Source organism: Zalophus californianus, chromosome 11 (genome assembly GCF_009762305.2).
Source record: "Zalophus californianus isolate mZalCal1 chromosome 11, mZalCal1.pri.v2, whole genome shotgun sequence".
NCBI classification, from domain to species: domain Eukaryota; kingdom Metazoa; phylum Chordata; class Mammalia; order Carnivora; family Otariidae; genus Zalophus; species Zalophus californianus.
Window position 1 is genome coordinate 21,237,288 of NC_045605.1, and position 21,423 is coordinate 21,258,710.

The window sequence follows — 21,423 nt, forward strand, 5'->3', positions numbered from 1 at the left end:
AGCCTGTCCTTTCATCAGAGCACATGGCGGCCTTTGGGGTCTTTGGGCTCTGCCAGATCCATGCCTTTGTGGATTATCTGCGCAGCAAGTTGAATCCACAGCAGTTTGAAGTTCTTTTCCGAAGTGTCATCTCCCTGGTCGGCTTTGTTCTTCTCACCGTGGGAGCTCTCCTCATGCTGACAGGTAGGGAAGGCTCACAGCTTTTGTAAATGGGTATAGAACATATAATAAAACTTCAAAAATACGGGTTATTTCTTGACCACAGAAAGATTCATTCTTTTCCTCCTAAGAGTGTGAAGTCCTCCTTCATCACATTCAGTCCACTTGTCAGCTCAGTGTTTGGATTCTGCGTAGTTAAGAATGTCTCATTAGAGTAGCTCTTAATGTCAGAAACATCACACTTGGTGAAAGGACTGTATCTCACTTTGCTAATTTTTCTCCTCTTTTTTTTTTTTTCTTTCCTATTGGTAGGGTGGAAGAAATCGATACTGCTGGCCGTACCCTACAAATATGGCCTTGTCTAATCCCATATGCACTAACCCATGGCTGTTTAGCATGCCATGTTTTCCTCACTTCTCAGAGGCTGATTTGATTCTGCCCACGTCTCTGTGTATTGTCTACTTTGGAGCAGCACTGGTGGATGTAGCTGACTTAGTTTATAGAATTGGCCATGGTTTGGCCAAATTTGACCTAAAACCCTTTGAAGGAAGCACTTTTGCCTCCCATCTCTGAGTTTATAATGTACAGCCTGACTTTATTCTGCTAGCTGTGCTGACAAAAGTACTCTCTAGTTTGAAAGAAAGGATGGGGTGAAATTCTCAAAGTATTGATGGCATTTTATTTTATTTATTTATTTTTTAAAGATTATTTACTTATTTGACAGAGATGGAGAGCACAAGCAGGTGGAGCGGCAGGCAGAGGGAGAGGGAGAAGCAGGCTTCCTGCCGAGGAAGGAGCCTGATGTGGGGCTTGATCCCAGGACCCTGGGGTCATGACCTGAGCTGAAGGCAGACGCTTAATGACTGAGCCACCCAGGCGCCCCTATTGATGGCATTTTAACAAAAACCTAATCCTTCTCTGTCTCAGACTTATTAAAATGGAAAATTGAGATTAGTTAGGGTCAGAGGTTGTTTTGTTTCAGGAGTGATTGTGAAATGTTTGTTGCTTCTTTGCTGCCAGGAAAAATATCTCCCTGGACGGGGCGTTTCTACTCACTGCTGGATCCTTCTTATGCTAAGAACAACATCCCCATCATCGCTTCTGTGTCTGAGCACCAGCCCACGACCTGGTCCTCATACTATTTTGATCTACAGCTTCTGGTCTTCATGTTTCCAGGTCTGTCTGCTTTGTGTTCTTAGGTGGCCTTTTGTAAGAACCACCATTTGATTCAAAATAAGTAAATTACCCTCATCCTTGTGTTTTGTTGTTTTTTTTTTTAAAGATTTTTATTTATTTATTTATTTAACAGAGAGAGAGAGAGAGAGAGAGAGAGAGAGCACAAGTAGGCAGCGCGGCAGACAGAGGGAGCGGGAGAAGCAGGCTCTCCGCCAAGCAGGGAGCCCGATGCGGGGCTCGATCCCAGGACCCTGGGATCATGACCTGAACTGAAGGCAGACGCTTAACCCACTGAGCCACCCAGCCGCCCCGTTGTTGTTCTTTTTTTGCCTGTTTACCCTGTGCTGTACAAAGGATGGCTAAGCATTTTTCTAATATTTGAGGCAGAGTAGGAGTCAGAAGTTGAACAGTTAGAGATGCTGGCAAGTTCAGAGCCTCATAGTTTTCTGTTCATTTGTGTTATAAGTTAAAATTCAACTTGAATTTGAATTCAGGTTTTGGTTTTTGTGTCTGAGTACTTTCAGAGTACCTCTCTCCCATCCCCCATCCGTGACTCCTCCCTGTTTATTTCTTGGCAGTACTGAAGTTTGAGAATAGGCATGGCTGATTGTAAAGACACAGCTACTTATCTTCTAGCCAATCCAGATATGTTTTTGGATTTACTAGAGGTGGGGTGCTTCCTTTTTTTTAATAATATAACTTCTATTTTTTTTTCTTATGAAATAAAACCTATTGTAAAAAATACAGACAAGTTAAAAAAAAAGTAAAAATTTCAGGAGTTCTCACCACGCATCTGTTGGTACTGTTATCATTTTGATGTATGTTCATCTAGTTAGTTATTCATTTATTTATTTTAGGTTTTTTTTTTTTTTAAGATTTTACTAGAGAGAGTGAGAGAGCGAGCACAAGCGAGGTGAGGGGTAAAGAGAGTAGCAGACTCCCCGCTGAGCAAGGAGCCCTGTGCGGGGCTCGATCCCGGGACCCTGGGATCATGACCTGAGCTGAAGGCAGACGCTTAACCAACGGAGCCACCCAGGCGCCCCTTAGTTTTTTTTTTTAATTAAAAATTTTTTTTTTAGTAATCTTTACACCCACCCAGGATGGGGCTCAGACTCATAACCCCGAGATCAAGTGTCACATGCTCTTCTGACTGAGCCAGCCAGGCCCCCCCTCAGCCAGTTACTTACTGAATAAAAATGAAATGATATAGTTTTTCCCCAATTTTTTTCATTTTATGAAGAATAATTTATGTTATATAGTATTATTTTAGAGTTATATTTAAATATGTTTTTTGTAAGTACAGAGATAGGTAAAGAAGGCAAATGGTCCATATTATCCTGTAGCAATATTTTAATTGATGTATTGTACTCTATTATATAAATATACTATAAAAACTACCTCTTTTATGTTGGATGTTAGGTGGTTTCTGACTTTTTGCTATTTTTAAGAGTTCTGTAGTAAACATCTTTGCACGTATACATGATTATTTATTTTAGTTGCTTCTTTTTATTTTTACTTTTGTAGTTGGTCTCTATTACTGCTTTAGCAACCTGTCTGATGCCCGGATTTTCATCATCATGTATGGTGTGACCAGCATGTACTTTTCGGCTGTCATGGTGAGGAATGCCCTCAGTCATAGCATCAGTACTGCCCCTGACTCTGAGGGCCATGGCAGGATTCAGAATGTACTGATGATTGTGCAGATGCTTTCCTCGGAGCATTTGAGGGGCTGAGTTGTAAAGCTGCTCACTGTTGCTGCTCCTTCTCAAGGATGTGTAATGGGCTCATACGTTCTGCTTGTGTGGCCCAGCCTTCTTGGATTCATAACCTTGTATCAGGAAGGGGCACGTATACTCCGTTGGAGAAAGCGTCTGTGGGCAGGTTTCTTCCCCTCTCTTTCTGCATGTCTTAAGAAAGGAGTTGACATTTTTTCCTTAAAGCCCTGGGAGGATTGCCAAGTGTTAGATTGTTGAAAGTGGAGAGATTTTATATTTTGTAGTAAAACAGTGTTTCTTAAACCATAGTTAAATACATTTTTTTTTTTAAGATTTTATTTATGTATTTGACAGAGACACAGCAAGAGAGGGAACACAAGCAGGAGGAGTGGGAGAGGGAGAAGCAGGAGGGAGCCTGACACGGGGCTCGATCCCAGCACTCTGAGATCATGACCTGAGCCGTAGGCAGACGCCCAACGACTGAGCCACCCAGGCGCCTCCCATAGTTAAATACATTCTTCAACATATCGTTATTTGGGGACACATATACATATATACATATATAACTGAAAATAGTTTAAGGAATGTATACTTCTACTGTAGATATATCAAGTATTTTCTCATATTTTTTTATTGAGAAATCATGTTTGTTGAAAACCACTGAACTGATGTCATGATGTACTAATAGGTTGTAATTTGTAAAACGCTGATTGGACTATTTTTGTTTGCTTCCTGTCTCTTGTAGGTCCGTTTAATGCTAGTGTTGGCACCTGTTATGTGCATTCTTTCTGGCATTGGAGTCTCCCAGGTGCTGTCCACTTACATGAAGAATTTGGACATAAGTCGTCCAGACAAAAAGAGCAAGAAGCAACAGGATTCCACTTACCCTATTAAGAATGAAGTGAGAATTAAGCAACGCTAAGAACAGGCTTGGGAAACTCTGTGTGTATGTGTGTGTTTGTGTGTGTGTGTATCTATTTTTTGAGTGAGGGAATAGAATGTTGTCATAGTGGTCAGAGTGAACTCATATAGCCCCTGACTTGTTTTGATTCATTTCATCTATATTGTGTGTAAGAAGCTGTTCTGAGTTGTGAAATTTAATTTGCTTTATATTCTTCCTTGTTTAGGTGGCAAGTGGGATGATACTGGTCATGGCTTTCTTTCTCATCACCTATACCTTTCATTCAACGTGGGTGACCAGCGAGGCCTACTCTTCTCCCTCCATTGTGCTGTCTGCCCGTGGTGGGGATGGCAGTAGGATCATTTTTGATGACTTTCGAGAAGCATACTATTGGCTTCGTCACAATACTCCAGAGGTAAAAATTTGGGAGCGGTGGGATTGAGGGGTATGGGGAAGTGGGAGACGTTTGCTGTGATAGTGATTCAATAGCTTTTAGATGGGTGGAAAGCCTAGAGAAATTGGAACTATAGAACCCTGGTGTTGAATGAGCCCTATAGGTCAGCCTCCATTCAATTCAGGATTTCTTCTGTATCCTTACTGGTAATCATCTACACTCTGACAGCGTGGTGGTTTTATCATGAGATAGACCACCCCAATTATAAAAGAAATCAGAAAATAGAAACAAGAAAAAAGATACGGGGGCGCCTGGTTGGCTCAGTTGGTTAAACGACTGCCTTCGGCTCAGGTCATGATCCTGGGAAGATCGAGTCCCACATCGGGCTCCCTGCTCAGCAGGGAGTCTGCTTCTGCCTCTGACCCTCCCCCCTCTCATGTTCTCTCTTTCATTCTCTCTCTCTCTCTCTCTCAGATAAGTAAATAAAATCTTAAAAAAAAAAAGAGAAAAACAAATTTTCCATAAAGTGATCACCTGATGATAAGCACTTTTAACATTTTGGTTTATAACTTTTAAGAATTTGAAGTGATTTTCTTGCAGTAGCAGTAGCCCTTCTGAGTTAGACACTTGATGAAAGCTGTAAGAACTTCTTAGTTCTTGTCCATTATATTCTGTGGTTTATATTCCCCCCCATCTTGATATTAACTGCTTTTTGTGTATTGCTAAAGATCATTTATTTAATATAATTATCTGATGACACCAAATTATTTATTTGGAAATATTACCCAGGCCCTATACCTACCATCGTTTTATGCTTGTTTATATAAGGTGATCTGAGATGAAAGTATTGGGAATGTTGAATTGTATAATTTGCACTGAGATTCCATGATTATATTATAAATGTAGGACCAAGTGCCAAGATTTATTTTCTGGTTAGGCAGTGCCTCACTTACTATCAGATGCCTTTCCAGTTCTTCTCTTGTACTTGAATTTTGGAGGCAGCGAGCTTATTTTCATTTCCTGTTCTTCTTTCAGGATGCGAAGGTCATGTCATGGTGGGATTATGGCTACCAGATTACGGCTATGGCGAATCGGACAATTTTAGTGGACAATAACACATGGAATAATACCCATATTTCTCGAGTAGGGCAGGTAAAGTGAAGGGATCATTTGAGTGTTTGGCACACAGGATCTAGTGGGGAATATTTCTCTCTGAGGGATCATATGACTTAGAATTTTGCTCTGAGAAATGTGCGTTTATTTTTCTAGGCAATGGCGTCCACAGAAGAAAAAGCCTATGAGATCATGAGGGAGCTTGATGTTAGCTATGTGCTGGTCATTTTTGGAGGCCTTACTGGGTATTCCTCTGATGGTATGTACTTGATTCTAACTATAGGTCAGAGATTCTAAGAAAACTACACGAATCTCCTATTTTTCTGGTCTTTTTTTTTTTCAATAATATCAACATACTTTCTTGGTTGGGAAAGTTCCTAAGTATTTGCAACTTCAGGGTTTATATGTTTGGATTTTTTTTTGGCAACAAGTAAGAGGTAAAAGTAAATAATTCTCATATAGGTATGGCATGCTGTAATTGTCTAAAGACCTAGGAGTAGTTCCACACCAGTAAGCAAAGAACATAAAGCTTAGCTGAACCTACTGTGGTGTTCATTTCACAGTATATATAAATCGAACAAACAAAAAGTAATAGCAAAGTAAAATACAATGTGAAAAAAAAGAACATAAGGCATCTGAAAATGAACTTAAGAATTAGCATTTCTAGTGGGTTTAAGCCATAGATTCATATGCCAGTTTAAAATATTTCATATTTGTGTGTGTGTGTGTGTGTGTGGCATATGTTACCATGTTCCCTACGATTAATAGCAAAACCATGTTTTTTTTTTTTTTTTAAGATTTTATTTATTTATTTGACAGAGAGAGACACAGCGAGAGCAGGAACACAAGCAGGGGGAGTGGAAGAGGGAGAAGCAGGCTTCCTGCGGAGCAGGGAGCCCAATGTGGGACTCGATCCCAGGACTCTGGGATCATGACCTGAGCCGAAGGCAGATGCTTAACGACTGAGCCACCCAGGCACCCGCAAAACCATGTTTTTAGAAGACTTGTCAAAATGTGGTTCTCTGCCTTAAAAAAACTTTTTTTTTTTTTTAATTTTATTTATTTATTTGACAGAGAGAGACACGGCGAGAGAGGGAACACAAGCAGGGGGAGTGGGGGAGGGAGAAGCAGGCTTCCCGTGGAGCAAGGAGCCCAATGCAGGGCTTGATCCCAGGACCCTGGGATGATGACCTGAGTCAAAGGCAGACGCTTAACAACTGAGCCACCCAGGCGCCCCTACCTTAAAAAAATTTTTAAAAAACTGAAGCAATACCTTATTTTTACTTGAAAATGTGAAACACTTTTGAAGGTTTATAATAAAAAGTGGTAGATACTACCCAGTCCCCAAGACTAAATTCCCTATGATACCAGTTTCCAGAGGCAATTATTTCTTCAGTTGTTCCTTTTAGTACTTATGTTCTTATTTCTAAAAATATGTATATTCCCTATTCATTGATCATTTTATTTATTTATTTATTTATTTATTAAAGATTTTATTTATTTGTTAGAGCATGGGCAAGAGAGAGTGAGCGAGAGAGAGTGAGCAAGGGTACAAGCAGGGGGAGCTGCAGGCAGAGGGAGAAGCAGGCTCCCCACTGAGCAAGGAGCCTGATGCGGGACTCGATCCCAGGACCCTGGGATCATGACCTGAGCTGAAGGCAGACGCTTAACCAACTGAGCCACCCAGGCGTCCCTCATTGATCATTTTAGATATGCCATATCAACTTATAATTGTAGAGAAGAAATTTTGTCCTTTTTATCACTCCCCACTTCCTCCTTTTCCTCTTGATTCTTCTTAGTGGGGTCAATTTTTAATTTTTGGTTAAATCCAGATAAAGTATTTTCAAAATCATGACTATGTAAACATTCATTGCTGAGTCAGCCAGTATACCATGGTTACATTCTTACCTAAAATAACTTTTGTTTTCCTGCAATTAATAACTACCTCATATTTTTTTCTTAATTTTCTTTGAATATATGACTGCTTCTTAGAGATGTTTAAATTTTAGATTATGTGTCTCTATATATAGTACATATAAAGTGCCAAGTATAAAGTTAGAAGACTGGTTTCCATGTGTGTCTTGTACAAGCAGAGGAAGAATGATGATGGCAAGGGCGTGTATCCACAGACTTAAACTTTCATGATTGTACCAGCACTGTTTGTGTATAATCATTTATAGGTTTTTCTAGTAGTCACAATTAGCCAAATACTACAGAAAAGTATTTGTGTATGTATATATGTATATGTATTTTTATATATATGAATGTATACATTATATGTATTAGAAAGAGATAATTTCTCAAAATCTTAGCAGTAACCACTGTTAAATAACCACTTTCAGTCAGTCAACCTTTTATTGCCTACAACGGTGCACAGAAGAAGTATGTTTAATGCTGGCATAAAAATGAATGTCATTATTTGGATTACATTGTAGTTTTTTTCTGTGAAATTAAGGAAAGTAGCATGTGAGACATCTGACAAAGTAACTTAACATTAAAAGAAAGTGCTAAGATGAAGAGGTTTCAATTGTACAAATATTTTTAAAAATTTTTTTAAAAGATTTTATTTATTCATTTGAGACACAGAGATAGAGAGCATGAGCACAGGGAGAGGCAGAGGTAGAGGGAGGAGCAGGCTCCCCGCCGAACCAGGAGCCTGATGTGGGGCTTGATCCCAGGACCCTGGAATCATGACCCAAGCTGAAGGCAGACGCCCAACCATCTGAGCCACCCAGGTGCCCCAATATTTTTTTTTAAAGATTTTATTTATTTATTTGACAGAGAGAGATATAGCTAGAGAGGGAACACAAACGGGGAGTGGGAGAGGGAGAAGCAGGCTTCCCGCAGAGCAGGGAGCCTGATCCCAACCTGGGCGGAAGGCAGACACTTAACGACTGAGCCACCCAGGTGCCCCTCAATTGTACACATTTTTAAAGTGAACTTTGCATTGAACATTTTTAAAAATTGTACACATTTTTTAAGTGAACTTTGCATTGAACATTTTTAAAAATGCAGATTTGTAAGCATATAGCATGATCAGTTTCCACAAGGGGAGCGTATCCATGTAACTAGCGCCCAGATCAAGAAACAGAACATTACCAGTGTCCTAGAATTCTTCTTCATACATCCTGCATCTGCCCCCCCCAATCTTCTAAGGGTGACCACTGTCTTGGCTTCTAATGCCATTTGTTTGTTTTTTAAACAGATTTATTGAAGCATTTTAACATATTGTACACTGTGTATATTTAAAATCTGTAATTTGGTAAGTTTTGACATTAATACATACCTACCTGGGTAGTTTTGCCTGTTTTTGAATTTTATAAATGCAGTAGTATCATATGTACCCTTTGTTTCTGGCTTGTTTGGTCAGTATTGTGTTTGTAAGATTCATTCATGTTGCAGGTCATAATAATTTCTTAATTCTCAGGGCACCTGAGTGGCTCAGTTGGTTAGGCGTCAGCCTTCTGCTCAGGTCATGATCCTGGAGTCCCGAGATTGAGTCCCACATTGCATTCTCTGCTTGGCAGGGAGTCTGCTTCTCCCTCTGCCCTTCATCCTGCTCTGTCTCTCTAATAAATAAATAAGATTTTTTTTTAAGATTTTATTTATTTATTTGACAGAGAGACACAGCGAGAGAGGGAACACAAGCAGGGGGAGTGGGAGAGGGAGAAGCAGGCTTCCCACGGAGCAGGGAGCTTAATTCTCATTCCTGTGTAGTATTCCATTGTGTGAATATAGCATAATATATGCATTTTATTTTTTATTTTAAAGATTTTATTTATTTATTTGACAGACACCGTGAAAGAGGGAACACAAGCAGGGGGACTGGGAGAGGGAGAAGCAGGCTTCCCGCTGAGCAGGGAGTCCGATGTGGGGCTTGATCCCAGAACCCTGGGATCATGACCTGAGCTGAAGGCAGATGCTTAAGGACTGAGCCACCCAGGTGCCCCTATTTTTTATTTTTTTTGAAGATTTTATTTATTTATTTGAGCGAGAGAGAGAGAGAGCACAAGCTGGGGTGGGGGAGAAGCAGAGAGAGAAGCAGACTCCTGGCTGAGCAGGGAGCCCAATATTGGGTTCAATCCCAGGACCCTGGGATTATGACCTGAGCTGAAGGCAGATGCTTAACCAGCTGAGCCACCCAGGTGCCCCAATGTATGCGTTTTAGTGTTGATGGGTTCAGTTTGGGGCTGTCACAAATGATGCTCTTGGGCGCCTGGGTGGCTCAGTTGGTTGGGCGACTGCCTTCGGCTCAGGTCATGATCCTGGAGTCCCGGGATCGAGTCCCACATCGGGCTCCCTGCTCGGCGGTGAGTCTGCTTCTCCCTCTGACCCTCTTCCCTCTCGTGCTCTCTATCTCTCAGTCTCTCTCAAATAAATAAATAAAATCTTTAAAAAAAAAAAAAAAAAGGACAAATGATGCTCTTATGAACATTATCGTGCTTGTCTTCTGGTGAACATATATATAATGTTAATAATGGAATTGCTAGTTTAGAAGGAATGTATGTGTTCAGCTTTAATAGGTACTGGCAAAGAGATTTCTCAATTTTTTTTTTTTTTTTTTTTTTTAGATTTTATTTATTTATCTGACAGAGAGAGAATGAGAGAGAGCATGAGAGGGAAGAGGGTCAGAGGGAGAAGCAGACTCCCTGCTGAGCAGGGAGCCCGATGTGGGACTCGATCCCAGGACTCCAGGATCATGACCTGAGCCGAAGGCAGTCGCTTAACTAACTGAGCCACCCAGGCGCCCCCTGGCAAAGAGATTTCTAAAGTGGTAGTACCAATTTACATTCCTGCCAACAGTATTGTTGGTTGTTCTGTATTCTTGCCTAACTCTTGGTATTACAAATCTTTTTCATTTGTGTCTGTATGTGGTGGTAATACAGATGTTCTAATGAAGATGGAGAAACTGTTCCCTCATAATCACTTGGTTATGTAGGACTATAAAAATGTGACAATCAGATTTAGTTAGGTCAAATTGATGCCTAATTGTGAGAATGATAGCATAGGTTAAGTTTATGTAAAGAAAGACTCAGACAGAACACCTTAACAGAGAAAAGCTTTCTTTGGACATTGTGCTATGTTTTTGAATTGTTGCAAGAGTAGTGATTGGACAATTTCTCTGATCTATATATGGAAGCTAGACTTAAAAAAAAAATAAGATAACCACTGAATAAAGAACACTCATTATCTAAATTTATGAAAACATGCATGTGAAAATCATGAAAGAAGTATTGTTTAATTTTCTCATATTGAATTTATTTCTCAAGTTCAAATGATTAGGCTTCATTAGTTGGAATTCTGAAAAACTCAAGAGGTATTGTATGATGAAAAGGAGTGAACCCAAAATCCAGAGGTTGTTGCTATTATTGTTATTTAAACATGGTAACATTCCAGGTGGTGCCTTTTGTGAATACTTTTTAACATTTTAAAAGTAGCTTCTCCCTCCCTTCCTCCCTCCCTTTTTCTCCCTTCCTGCCTCCCTCTCTCTCTCCCCCTTTCAGTCTTTTACAAACACACACAGACACATGGACAAATGTGCCCCAGAACAGCTACTGGTATTGCGTTGATGGCTAATCCTCTCTTCCCCCCTGCCCTAACTCATTTTCAGTCATTATTCTTGCCTCTCCTGAGTCTATTAGAAAAAAAAACCACCACATCATGAGGCACCTGGGTGGCTCATTCGTTAAGCGTCTACCTTCGGCTCAGGTCATGATCCCAGGGTCCTGGGATAAAGCCCCGCATCGGGCTCCCTGCTTGGTCGGGAGCCTGCTTCTCCCTTAACCTACTCCCTCTGCTTGTGTTCCCTCTCTTGCTGTGTCTCTCTCTCTCAAATAAATAAATAAAATCTTTAAAAAGAAATAAAAATGCACACAAAATTTTTGCCCTGAACATGATTCTAAAATGTTGTGAGCATTTTTTAAAAAAGATTTTATTTATTGGGTGCCTGGGCGGCTCAGTTGTTAAGTGTCTGCCTTCAGCTCAGGTCATGATCCCAGGTTCCTGGAATCCAGCCCCCCATCGGGCTCCCTGCTCCATGGGAAGCCTGCTTCTCCCTCTCCCACTCTCCCTGCTTGTGTTCCCTCTCTCAGTGTCTCTCTCTCTCTATCAAATAAATAAATAAAATTAAAAAAAAAGATTTTATTTATTTGAGAGAGAGACAGAGCACAAGCAGGGAGAGGGGCAGAGGGAGAAGAACAAGCAGACTCCCCACTTAGCGGGGAGCCCCAACAAGGGGCTCAATCCCAGGACCCTGAGATCATGCCAGCCAAGTTAGATGCTTCACTGACTGAGCCACCCAGGCACCCCTCTTGTGAGCATTTTTATGCTAAGTGGTACCAGTTCCAAAAACAACATTTTCTAAAGGGATTAACATGCATTTGGGTATAAAAATTGTATTGCATTTATTTATTTATTTAATTTTTTAAGAAGATTTTATCTATTCATTTGAGAGAGAGTACAACAGGGGGAGTTGCAGAGGGGGAGGAAGAAGCAGGCTCAGCTAAGCCACCCAGGTGCCCCATGTACTGCTTTCTTTTTTAAAGTTTCATTATTTCATGGTCATATCTCATGTTTCTTAAATGTTCTTAATTTAAACTTCCTTGAGATGTTGCGTCATGGACAAGATTTTGCCTTTTTGCAAGTCATGTTTATTTCATGTTACTCATTTTCTATTAAATGCTTATACAGATCTAAAATAAAATATTTAGATCTGATGATAGTTCAGACTCTCTTGTCCGAGTTTGATACAACACTGCCCTTTAACTTTCCCCTTTTGTGTAGGCAACAGAATCTTTGAGTGGTGGCCTGTCCTTCATGCAGTTGCTGTTACTTTTTACTTCCCCTTCTTTTTTTTATTTGAAATTTTTAATAGGAAAGAAAATAAGTAAGGGATTTTATTTTGTTTTTCTAAAGATTTTATTTATTTATTTATTTGAGAGAGAGAGATAGTGAGAGAGAGCATGATGAGCAGGGGGGATATCTTTGATGATCCAGTAGACCAGGGGTCCATTAGACTGCAGCCATACCCATTCATTTCTGTATTATCTCTCTCCCCAGTTTTGAGATATAACTGACATTTGACATTATGTAAGCTTAAAGTTTACAACGTAATGATAAGTTTAGTCAATATTCGTCACCTCACATAGTTAATTTTTTTTCTTGTGATGAGAATTTTTAAAATCTCTTTTAGCAACTTCAAATATATAATACAGTATTGTTAACTGCAGTCATCATGTTGTATATTATGTGCCCAGAACTTAGTAATCTTATAACTAGAAGTTTATCACCTTTGACCACCTTCACCCAGTTGCCCCCAATCCCGCACCCCCAGCCTCTGGCAACCACAAAATCTGGCTTCTAAGTTTGGGTTTTTTTTTTTAAGATTCCACTTATAAGTGAGATCCTACAGTATTTGTCTTTCACTGTTCGACTTATTTCACTTAGCATAACGCTCTCAAGGCCCATCCATGTTGTTGCAAATGGCTGGATTTCCTTTTTATTTTATTTTTTTTCTATGGCTGGATGGTATTCCATGTTACATATGTGAGATAAATATATATAGTAGTTTTTAATTTTTTGAGGAACCTGCATACTGTTTTCTATTGTAGCTGTATCAACTTACGTGCCCACCAACAGTGTATAAGCTTTCCCGTTTTTCCACATCCTTGGCAGCATTTGTTATCTCTTGTCTTTTCTAACAGGTATGAGGTGATATCTCACTGTGGTTTTGATTTGTATTTCCGTCATGATTAGTGATGTTGAGCACTTTTCCATGTACGTGTTGGCCATCTGAATATCTTTGGAAAAATGTCTATTAAGGTCCTTTTCCCATTTTTAATCAGATTATTTGGGGGTTTTGTTATTGAGTTCTATGAGTTCCTTATATATGTTGGCTATTAATCCCCTGTGTTAATACATGGTTTGCAGATATTTTCTCCCATTCCATAGGTGGCCTTTTCATGTTGCTGATTGTTTCTTTTGCTGTGCACTCTTCCATTCTTACAGCTTATCAGGTTTTTGCTTCAGACATAACGTTCAGGAAGCTACAATCTCAGTACTCCAGACACTACACTACACGAGGAAAGCAGTATTATATATGGAATGCTTACTATGTGACAAATGGTATACGAAGTGCTATACATGCTCTTACTCATAACTCTGTTGTACATACTCTCCTTTTTCTATCTGAAGCTCAAGAGAGGTTAAGTAACTTGTTCAGGGTCATTCACCTAGCATTGGCAATGCTAGAATTCAAACCCTGGCTGTTTAGATCCAGAGTCTGTGTTCTTAAGCAGTGAGATATCCCCTGGAACCCTTCGCTGTAGTGCAGTAGGAACCTTTTTTCCTACAGATCCATAATACATTTTTTTTTTAAGATTTTATTTATTTGACAGAGAGAGACACAGCGAGAGAGGGAACACAAGCAGGGGGAGTGGAAGAGGGAAAAGCAGGCTTCCTGGCGATGCAGGGCTCGATCCCAGGACCCTGGGATCATGACCTGAGCTGAAGGCAGACGCTTAACGACTGAGCCACCCAGGTGCCCCCAGATCAATAATACTTTTTATACTAACCATCCATTTCCCTAACACTCATGGAGGAGATACAGAGAGTGACATTCTTAGAGAGAGAACCTGAGTTGCTGGTGGTGTCAGTATATATGGACCCTGGTAGTGTGTTTGACATAGAAATGTTGACTTCTCATAGATATGTTTTCGAGGTTTGTAACTTTACAACTGTAGGTCAAGAAGGTAGCATGTTAGTTCTGATAAAGTTGCTTTCTGGGTCTGTGCTGTCTGATAGAAATATAATGCGAGCCACATATATTGTTTTAAATTTCTATTAGTCACATCAAAATAAGTAAAAAGAAACAAGTGAATTTTAATAATTTAACTGAATATATTCAAACATTATTTAACCAAAATATTTTACTCACTTCGTTTTGTTTTGGTTTTGGACTAAGTCTTAGAAATCCAATGTGCACTTCATACTTAACAGCAAATCTTAATTTGGATTAGCCACCTTTTTTTTTTTAATTTTTTTTTATTTTTTTTAAGATTTTATTTATTTATTTGAGAGAGACAGAGAGAGAGCACATGAGAGGCGGGACGGTCAGAGGGAGAGGCAGACTCCCTGCTGAGCAGGGAGCCCAATGCGGGACTCAATCCCGGGACTCCAGGATCATGAACTGAGCCGAAGGCAGTCACTTAACCAGCTGAGCCACCCAGGCGCCTGCCACCTTTTTTTTTTTAAAGAGAGGGAGGGAGGGAGACAGAGCACAAGCAGGGGGTGGGCAGCAGGAGAGGGAGAAGCAGACTCCCCACTGAGCAGGGAGCCCCACATGGGGCTCCATCCCGGGACTCCAAGATCATGACCTGAGCTGAAGGCAGATGCTTAACTGAGCCACCCAGGCGCCCCTGAACTAGCCACCTTTCAAGTTTCAGTAGCTACAGGTGGCTAGTATGTATATACAGCTACTATACTGGACAGCTCAGACCAACTAATAACCTGGAAATAATTTCTGTTGTGACTTAAGTCTGGACCAATAGCACAGGCTTTCAGAAGTCTATAGGAAAAGTTGTAAATTTTGAGGGAAAAGTTTTGCCCCCACATTGTATTTCCTATTTTAAAAAATTAGACTTAAATAGTACCATTTCTCATTAGAAAAATATTTTGAGGGATTTTCTTAGAAATAGTGACTTTTTCAAAGGTCACATCACTGTGTCGTATACTTTAAACTAATATTGTATGTCAACTATACTTTAAAAAAAAGGAAATAAATAATAGCTTTCATTAGGTGATTTAGCTCTAGCAACCTTTGTGACACAGCTGTTCCCTTTCTGCTTTTTTGTAGACATCAACAAGTTTCTGTGGATGGTCCGGATTGGAGGGAGCACGGACACAGGCAGACATATTAAGGAACACGATTATTATACTCCAACCGGGGAGTTCCGTGTGGACCGGGAGGGTTCTCCGGTGCTGCTCAACTGCCTTATGTACAAGATGTGTTACTACCGCTTTGGACAGGTCTACACAGAAGCCAGTAGGTGACTCAATAACATCGGTAATAACAGTAAGAACAGTGATGCTAATACCTATAGTGTTTTTCATCTGCCAGGCACTGCTCTGAGTGCTTTACATCTATTAACTTGTTTGATCCTTACAACAACCCAAAACACAGATACTACTATTATTTCCATTTTATATATGAGGAATTTGAGGTACAAATCAGGTACTTACCTGCCCAAAGTCACGTAACTAGTGGCAGAGTTAGGTTAAACTCAGGCAGTCTGGCTCTGGATTCTGTGATTTTACCCATTACATTTTATTGCCTCTCAGGAAAAGGTATCGCAGTGGAGAGAGGAATGAAAGGGGGATACAGTGATATAAAGGACTTTTCATTTCTTTAAATAAATGCCTGGAGACTAATCTGATTAGGTTAAGTCTTCTGATTTTAATTTCTTGGTATTGCATTAGGGACAATGCTTGAAATGGATGCAGGTCTGATTTCTGATGGGTTCTTCTCTGATTCATGGAGGGGTTACTAGTGTAACACAGAGGCCTCTAGGTAGCAGTCCTCGGGAATGAGGGGCTGGGAAATCAGCCCCCTGTCTTGTAGAAGAGGTGGCCTCCATGGACTTTGTCAAACATCAGCTTGGAGAGGACTTGAATCAGGTTAACACTTGATTTGTCCTAACTACCTGATGTCTTTTTGTGTAGGCCCTACTCTCTAAACAAACTTCAGGCTGAGAAGTAACATTCCAGTTAGTAGATGATTTACCAGATTGATTTCCTCTTAGGAAATCAGCACTGTAGAAAGAAGTGTTTCTCCCTTTTTTTGTCCCTTCTAGAGCGTCCACCAGGCTTTGACCGTGTCCGGAATGCTGAGATTGGGAATAAAGACTTTGAACTTGATGTCCTGGAGGAAGCATATACCACAGAACATTGGCTAGTCAGAATATATAAGGTGAGTAGATGCTACACTGAGAAAGCAACTCTCATGTTTGTGGATTGGTTCTAGTGCTAAAAAATGGGCCACATATTTCTAATATAGGGACATTTCTAATGTCAGAAAAGTAGCTTTTACAACTCAGAATGTTACTATTTTTATTTCAGATTGTTCTTCAAGAGTAGACACCCTAGTCTCCTGTCATTTTCGTTGTGGTTACAGTGATATTTTTCCAGTTGGGGTTGTACTTGATTTGTTGTCGTGATTTTCAGGCCTGGAGGGGAAAAAAAAGAATTGTGTGTGTGTGTGTGTGTGTCTACGTGTGTGCATGTATATGTGCACATGTGTACGCTACATTTTCTTCTCTCCTACTGAAGAATTTATGGCATAGAGTCACACAGAAGTGTGTTATATCTCTTACATAAGAAAAGATTGAGAACCCTTGATTTTTTTGGCTGGTAGATCATTTATACTCCTCCTCAGAGGTACTCCAAAAGGCTAAGCAGAGAGTAGCTAGTCTCAAACCAGTGCTCATTTAGTCACAAAGCCAAATCAGGCAGCAGACCCCAACTTAGTAAAGCTCTTCCAACTTGACCTGATTGTAAATATTAAAATGACATCTTTATGTTGCAGGTAAAGGACCTGGATAATCGAGGCTTGTCACGGACATAAATGTTATGTCCACCTCTGATATGCTTCGCACTGAGCGTCACATTTAGGACACTGAAGACGTTTTTTAAATATGCAGTTTATAAGAACAGAGCACGATGGGATTAGTATTGTCTGGAAGTTTTGCCCTGGGCAGTATGGGCTGGGCCAAATGGAATGATTTTTTATAATTCTGAGCAGGTTACCAAATGAAATGTCATGGCTTTACTTTGGTCAATTAAAGGGGGGACCTTTTTTTTTAAATGTGCCTTATTTGTTTTGACTTATGACTGATTTGAGAAAGGCAAAAATTTGTGCTGGGCTGATAGAAGGACGAAAAGTAAACCTCATCCATGCTTTTAGCTCCCTAAATGAGCCACGTGGGGGCATTCTGTCTTTCTCAAATCAGGAACACCATCAAGGACTAGCTCACATCCCACTTGTACAAACAGTTTTGTCATTTCAAAAATTGCAGCACCTAACACAATGCTTTGCATATAGTGGGTGCTCAGTAAACTTTTATTAAATGAATAAATGTTTGTGGAACTAGGAGTGCTGTTTCTGGGCAGGAAAGTCAGCTGTATTGCCATCATGTCTCGGTTTCAATATCTCTTGTCATTAGAGGCTCTTTGCTTTTATGAGGGACAGAAGGTGGCTAACCACACCTGATCTCACCAGTATTCTTTGGGACTAGCTAGGTTTTTTGTTTTTGTTTTGTTTTGTTTTGTTTTTGAGCAAGAATAAACCAAGTGAGACTCAGTCACTTGAAGTTTTGAAGACTCAAGGCAGACAGTGAAATTGTTCTCAATGGAGAAGATGAAACTCCTCCAATATTATTTATAGAATTTGATGGTCAGGTGTTTTCAAATCAGCTGAAATATAATCATACATTTCTATTTGAAATCCAGCTTTTCAGTCAGTACTCATTTATTCATGATACAGTAAACATCTCTTTGCTCTTTTCCTTTACCTTATATGCTAAAACTCTTGTGATTATTTAAGGGTGAGCTTCTTTCTCAGTCTCAGCTAATAAATATGTGGCCCATGTTGTTATTATATACGACTAATAAACTCAGTGATCTGGTTTTGAAGCCCTTGCCAAATAAGCTACAAATTAGAAGCGGGGGGGAATTGCTATTAGCAAGTACCTGGAGACAGTGCTAGCCTGACTGCAGTAAGGGGGAAGAGAAACTTAAAAAAATTTTAACTCAAAGTACAGTAGTTCCATCAATATTCAATGTCAGGACAAATAGCCTTATATTCAGTACAGCAGTACACTGTATGTATTTTACAACATAAGACATATATCAGTGATGTATCCCTAAGTCATTAAACATACAAGATAACTGTTTAGTGTTACCTGTTTAAGAAACAGGAGCAATTACATGACTTTTAGGTAAGTCATAATGGTGCCCCTAAAGGGTATGCTCAGGTATTCTTGTATACCCAGGAAACTTAACCTTCCAAACCAATTTATATACTAAGTGCTTGACCTGTGGGTGAGATTCAGATTGGTGTAAGATTTAATTTGCTATATGTAAATATATTACTTGATTTTTATACAGAATTTCTCCCTAGTGGAAGAGGTTATTCCGAGCTTGTTTTTTTTAACCAATATGAGCAGTACCAGGTTAAGATTGTTAGTGATCTTCCTCAGAAGCATATATGGAATAATCACTATAGTTGTTAGTCTTAATGATTTTAATTTTGTTACCTTCTAGGCTACATGAAGGTATTTTTTTTTTAAATTTACTTTTCACTTTCATTGTCCTAGTGCATTTAGTGTAAGAAAAATCACATAGCTCTAAAAAAGCAACAACACTTTTTCACCCCCCAGAGACAACCACTTTCAACTCTGCTGATTCTCATATTACTTACCTCCTTATCATTAAATAATTTGCTTTATTTTGCTATGTGTTGGTTTTCAATTTTAGGTATCATCTGATGACTTGGTGGTGTAGAAACTGAGGGTGTAGCTCTTTCACCAGTCTGTGATTCCCATGGACACACATATTCTTACCATCTTACGGTTCAATCATAGTTATGATTTAGATTAGATCACTTATGATTTAGATTAGATCAATATTTCTTACCTTATGGTTTTCTACAACTAGGCCATGTGGTTACTCTTTTTTTCCGACATAACTTTTTGGGGGAGGGTTTTTTTTTTTTTATTTGTATTTTGTTCCTGATGCTCATTTTTCCCCAAACTCTCCTTCATTTGTAACAGCATCCTTTCAATATGTTCAGACTTGTTAGGTATTCATTCTTAGAGAGGTCTTCTGTTTTGATATGTTCTAGTTTGGACTGGTTTACATTCTAGATTTGCTACCCAACCTGTTGGGTTGGTGTATCCTTTCACTGTCATATTGTGTTAATATCCTAACTTCCTTCTTAACACCTCTACCTACCTTCCTGAGAAAAAACAGGTGGGAGATAAATTTCTTGAGATCTTGCATGTCTCTTTGTCACACTCAGATGATAGGTTAGCTGCATACAGAGTTCCAGGTTGGGGATAACTTTTCCTTAGAATTATTTTGAAGGTATTGGCCCATTGTTTTCTGTCTTCTAAATGTTGAGAAGTGCAGTGCTATTATTTTTTTCTTTTTTAAAAAAATTTTATTTATTTGAGATAGCACAAGCCAGGGGACAGGAGAGGGAGAAGCAGGCTCCCCACTAAGCAGGGAGCCTGGATCATGACCTGAGCTGAAGGCAGACTCTTGACTGAGCCACCCAGGCGCCCTTGCAGTGCTATTCTGATTCTTAATTTTTTTGTATGTGTCCATTCCTCTAACTCCCACCCCAGACCTATTAAGATCCTATCTATGTAATGTTTTGAGATTTTACCAATGATACACTCGGAAATGGGTCATCCATTGTGCTGGGTACTTTAAAGTATGGAAAATCAAGTTCTTCGGTTCTGGGAAATTTTCTTTTTTTTTTTTAAGATTTTATTTATTCATGAGAGACAGAGGAGGAGAGAGAGAGAGGGAGGGGGAGAGAGAGAGAGAAGCAGAGGGAGAAGCAGGCTCCCAAGGAGCAGGGAGCCCGATGCGGGACTCGATCCCAGGACCCTGGGATCATGACCTGAGCCGAAGGCAGACGCTTAACCATCTGAGCCACCCAGGCGCCCGAAATTTTCTTTTCCTAATTGTGTATTCCCACAGCTTCTCTTTCTGAAAATTAAGTTACTTGGTTGTTGGACTTACTGGGTTAGTCTCCTGATAGTCTATATTTACTTTTCTGTTTTCCACCTTTATCCTTCCTTCTGGGACATTTCCGAAACTTTTTTTTTCTAACCTGGTTTCCTTTTTTTCTGCTGTCATTATTTTTTTTTAATGTCCAAAAGCTTTTTAAAAATGTTCCTTTAATATCTTTCATATTAAAGACCTTTTCAAATTCTTGGTTGTCTGCTCTTTTTAGAGAGTGGGGCCCAAAAAGTGGATTGGAAGGTCTGTTTGGGGTTGGGCTCACTAAACGTGGGCCTCTCTCCCGTGATCTGGCTGAGTTATCATATTGTTACATAGGAACATATTTCTGTTATATAATTGTTTACATAGGCGATCCCTGATACTAGTATTTTTAGATCTTTCATGTAGGTAAGATTCCCTCAAGAAGGCTTGTATGAGTATATACTCTTAGGGATACGAGGCCAGCTGGCAGATTTCTGGGAGTAAGGTGGGGCAAGAAGGCTTCGAGTTTCAGCCTGATACTGATTGTGCCTGATACTCTCCAGTTAGGATTGGGTTTACCCTCTCAAGTCTTGTACCAGCTTTGGGGAGGAGCAGTTAATTGGGTACACAGAGGAGGGAGGGGTTCCAAGGTTCTTTAGGCTTCTTACATAGTCTTTCAACATATCCTCTTTTTAGCCCCACCTTCACCTCCACATTCTATTACCTGGAGTCACTAATCAAACGAGCCTTTTGGGAGTTCTGTGATATAAACCAAGTTGCTTTCCTTTCCTATTGATGGCTTTACGATTCATCATTTAAGTTACCACTTATCTGAAATTTTTCAATTTCCAAAATCTTGTTTTTCATACTCCATTCTTGTGGGTTATTGCATTTTACAAATTTACTATTTTTTATTTTTTTAAGATTTTATTTATTTATTCGACAGAGAGAGACACAGCGAGAGAGGGAACACAAGCAGGGGGAGTGGGAGAGGGAGAAGCAGGCTTCCCGTGGAGCAGGGAGCCCGATGCGGGGCTCGATCCCAGGACCCTAGGATCATGACCTGAGCCGAAGGCAGACGCTTAACAACTAAGCCACCCAGGCGTCCCAAATTTACTATTTTTTAATTATTAAATTAAATATTAAATTTTAATATTTACTATTCTAGTAAGGTCTGAGAAGGGAAGAGAGGCTTT

The 21,423-nt window shown here is 39.8% G+C and overlaps 1 protein-coding gene across 1 annotated transcript in view; it reads left to right on the forward strand.

The window, feature by feature from the left end:
• The window catches only part of STT3A (STT3 oligosaccharyltransferase complex catalytic subunit A), a 30,015-nt gene extending 12,426 nt beyond the window's left edge, over window positions 1-17,589 (forward strand). Inside the window, exons 9-18 of the mRNA XM_027579834.2 lie at window positions 3-183; window positions 1,180-1,335; window positions 2,860-2,951; window positions 3,796-3,951; window positions 4,178-4,366; window positions 5,381-5,497; window positions 5,615-5,717; window positions 15,312-15,500; window positions 16,309-16,424; window positions 17,040-17,589. Coding sequence (XP_027435635.1) covers window positions 3-183; window positions 1,180-1,335; window positions 2,860-2,951; window positions 3,796-3,951; window positions 4,178-4,366; window positions 5,381-5,497; window positions 5,615-5,717; window positions 15,312-15,500; window positions 16,309-16,424; window positions 17,040-17,078 — 1,338 coding nt within the window. The 3' untranslated portion in view covers window positions 17,079-17,589. The remainder of the gene's footprint in view (window positions 1-2; window positions 184-1,179; window positions 1,336-2,859; window positions 2,952-3,795; window positions 3,952-4,177; window positions 4,367-5,380; window positions 5,498-5,614; window positions 5,718-15,311; window positions 15,501-16,308; window positions 16,425-17,039) is intronic.
• Window positions 17,590-21,423: the final 3,834 nt, after the last annotated feature.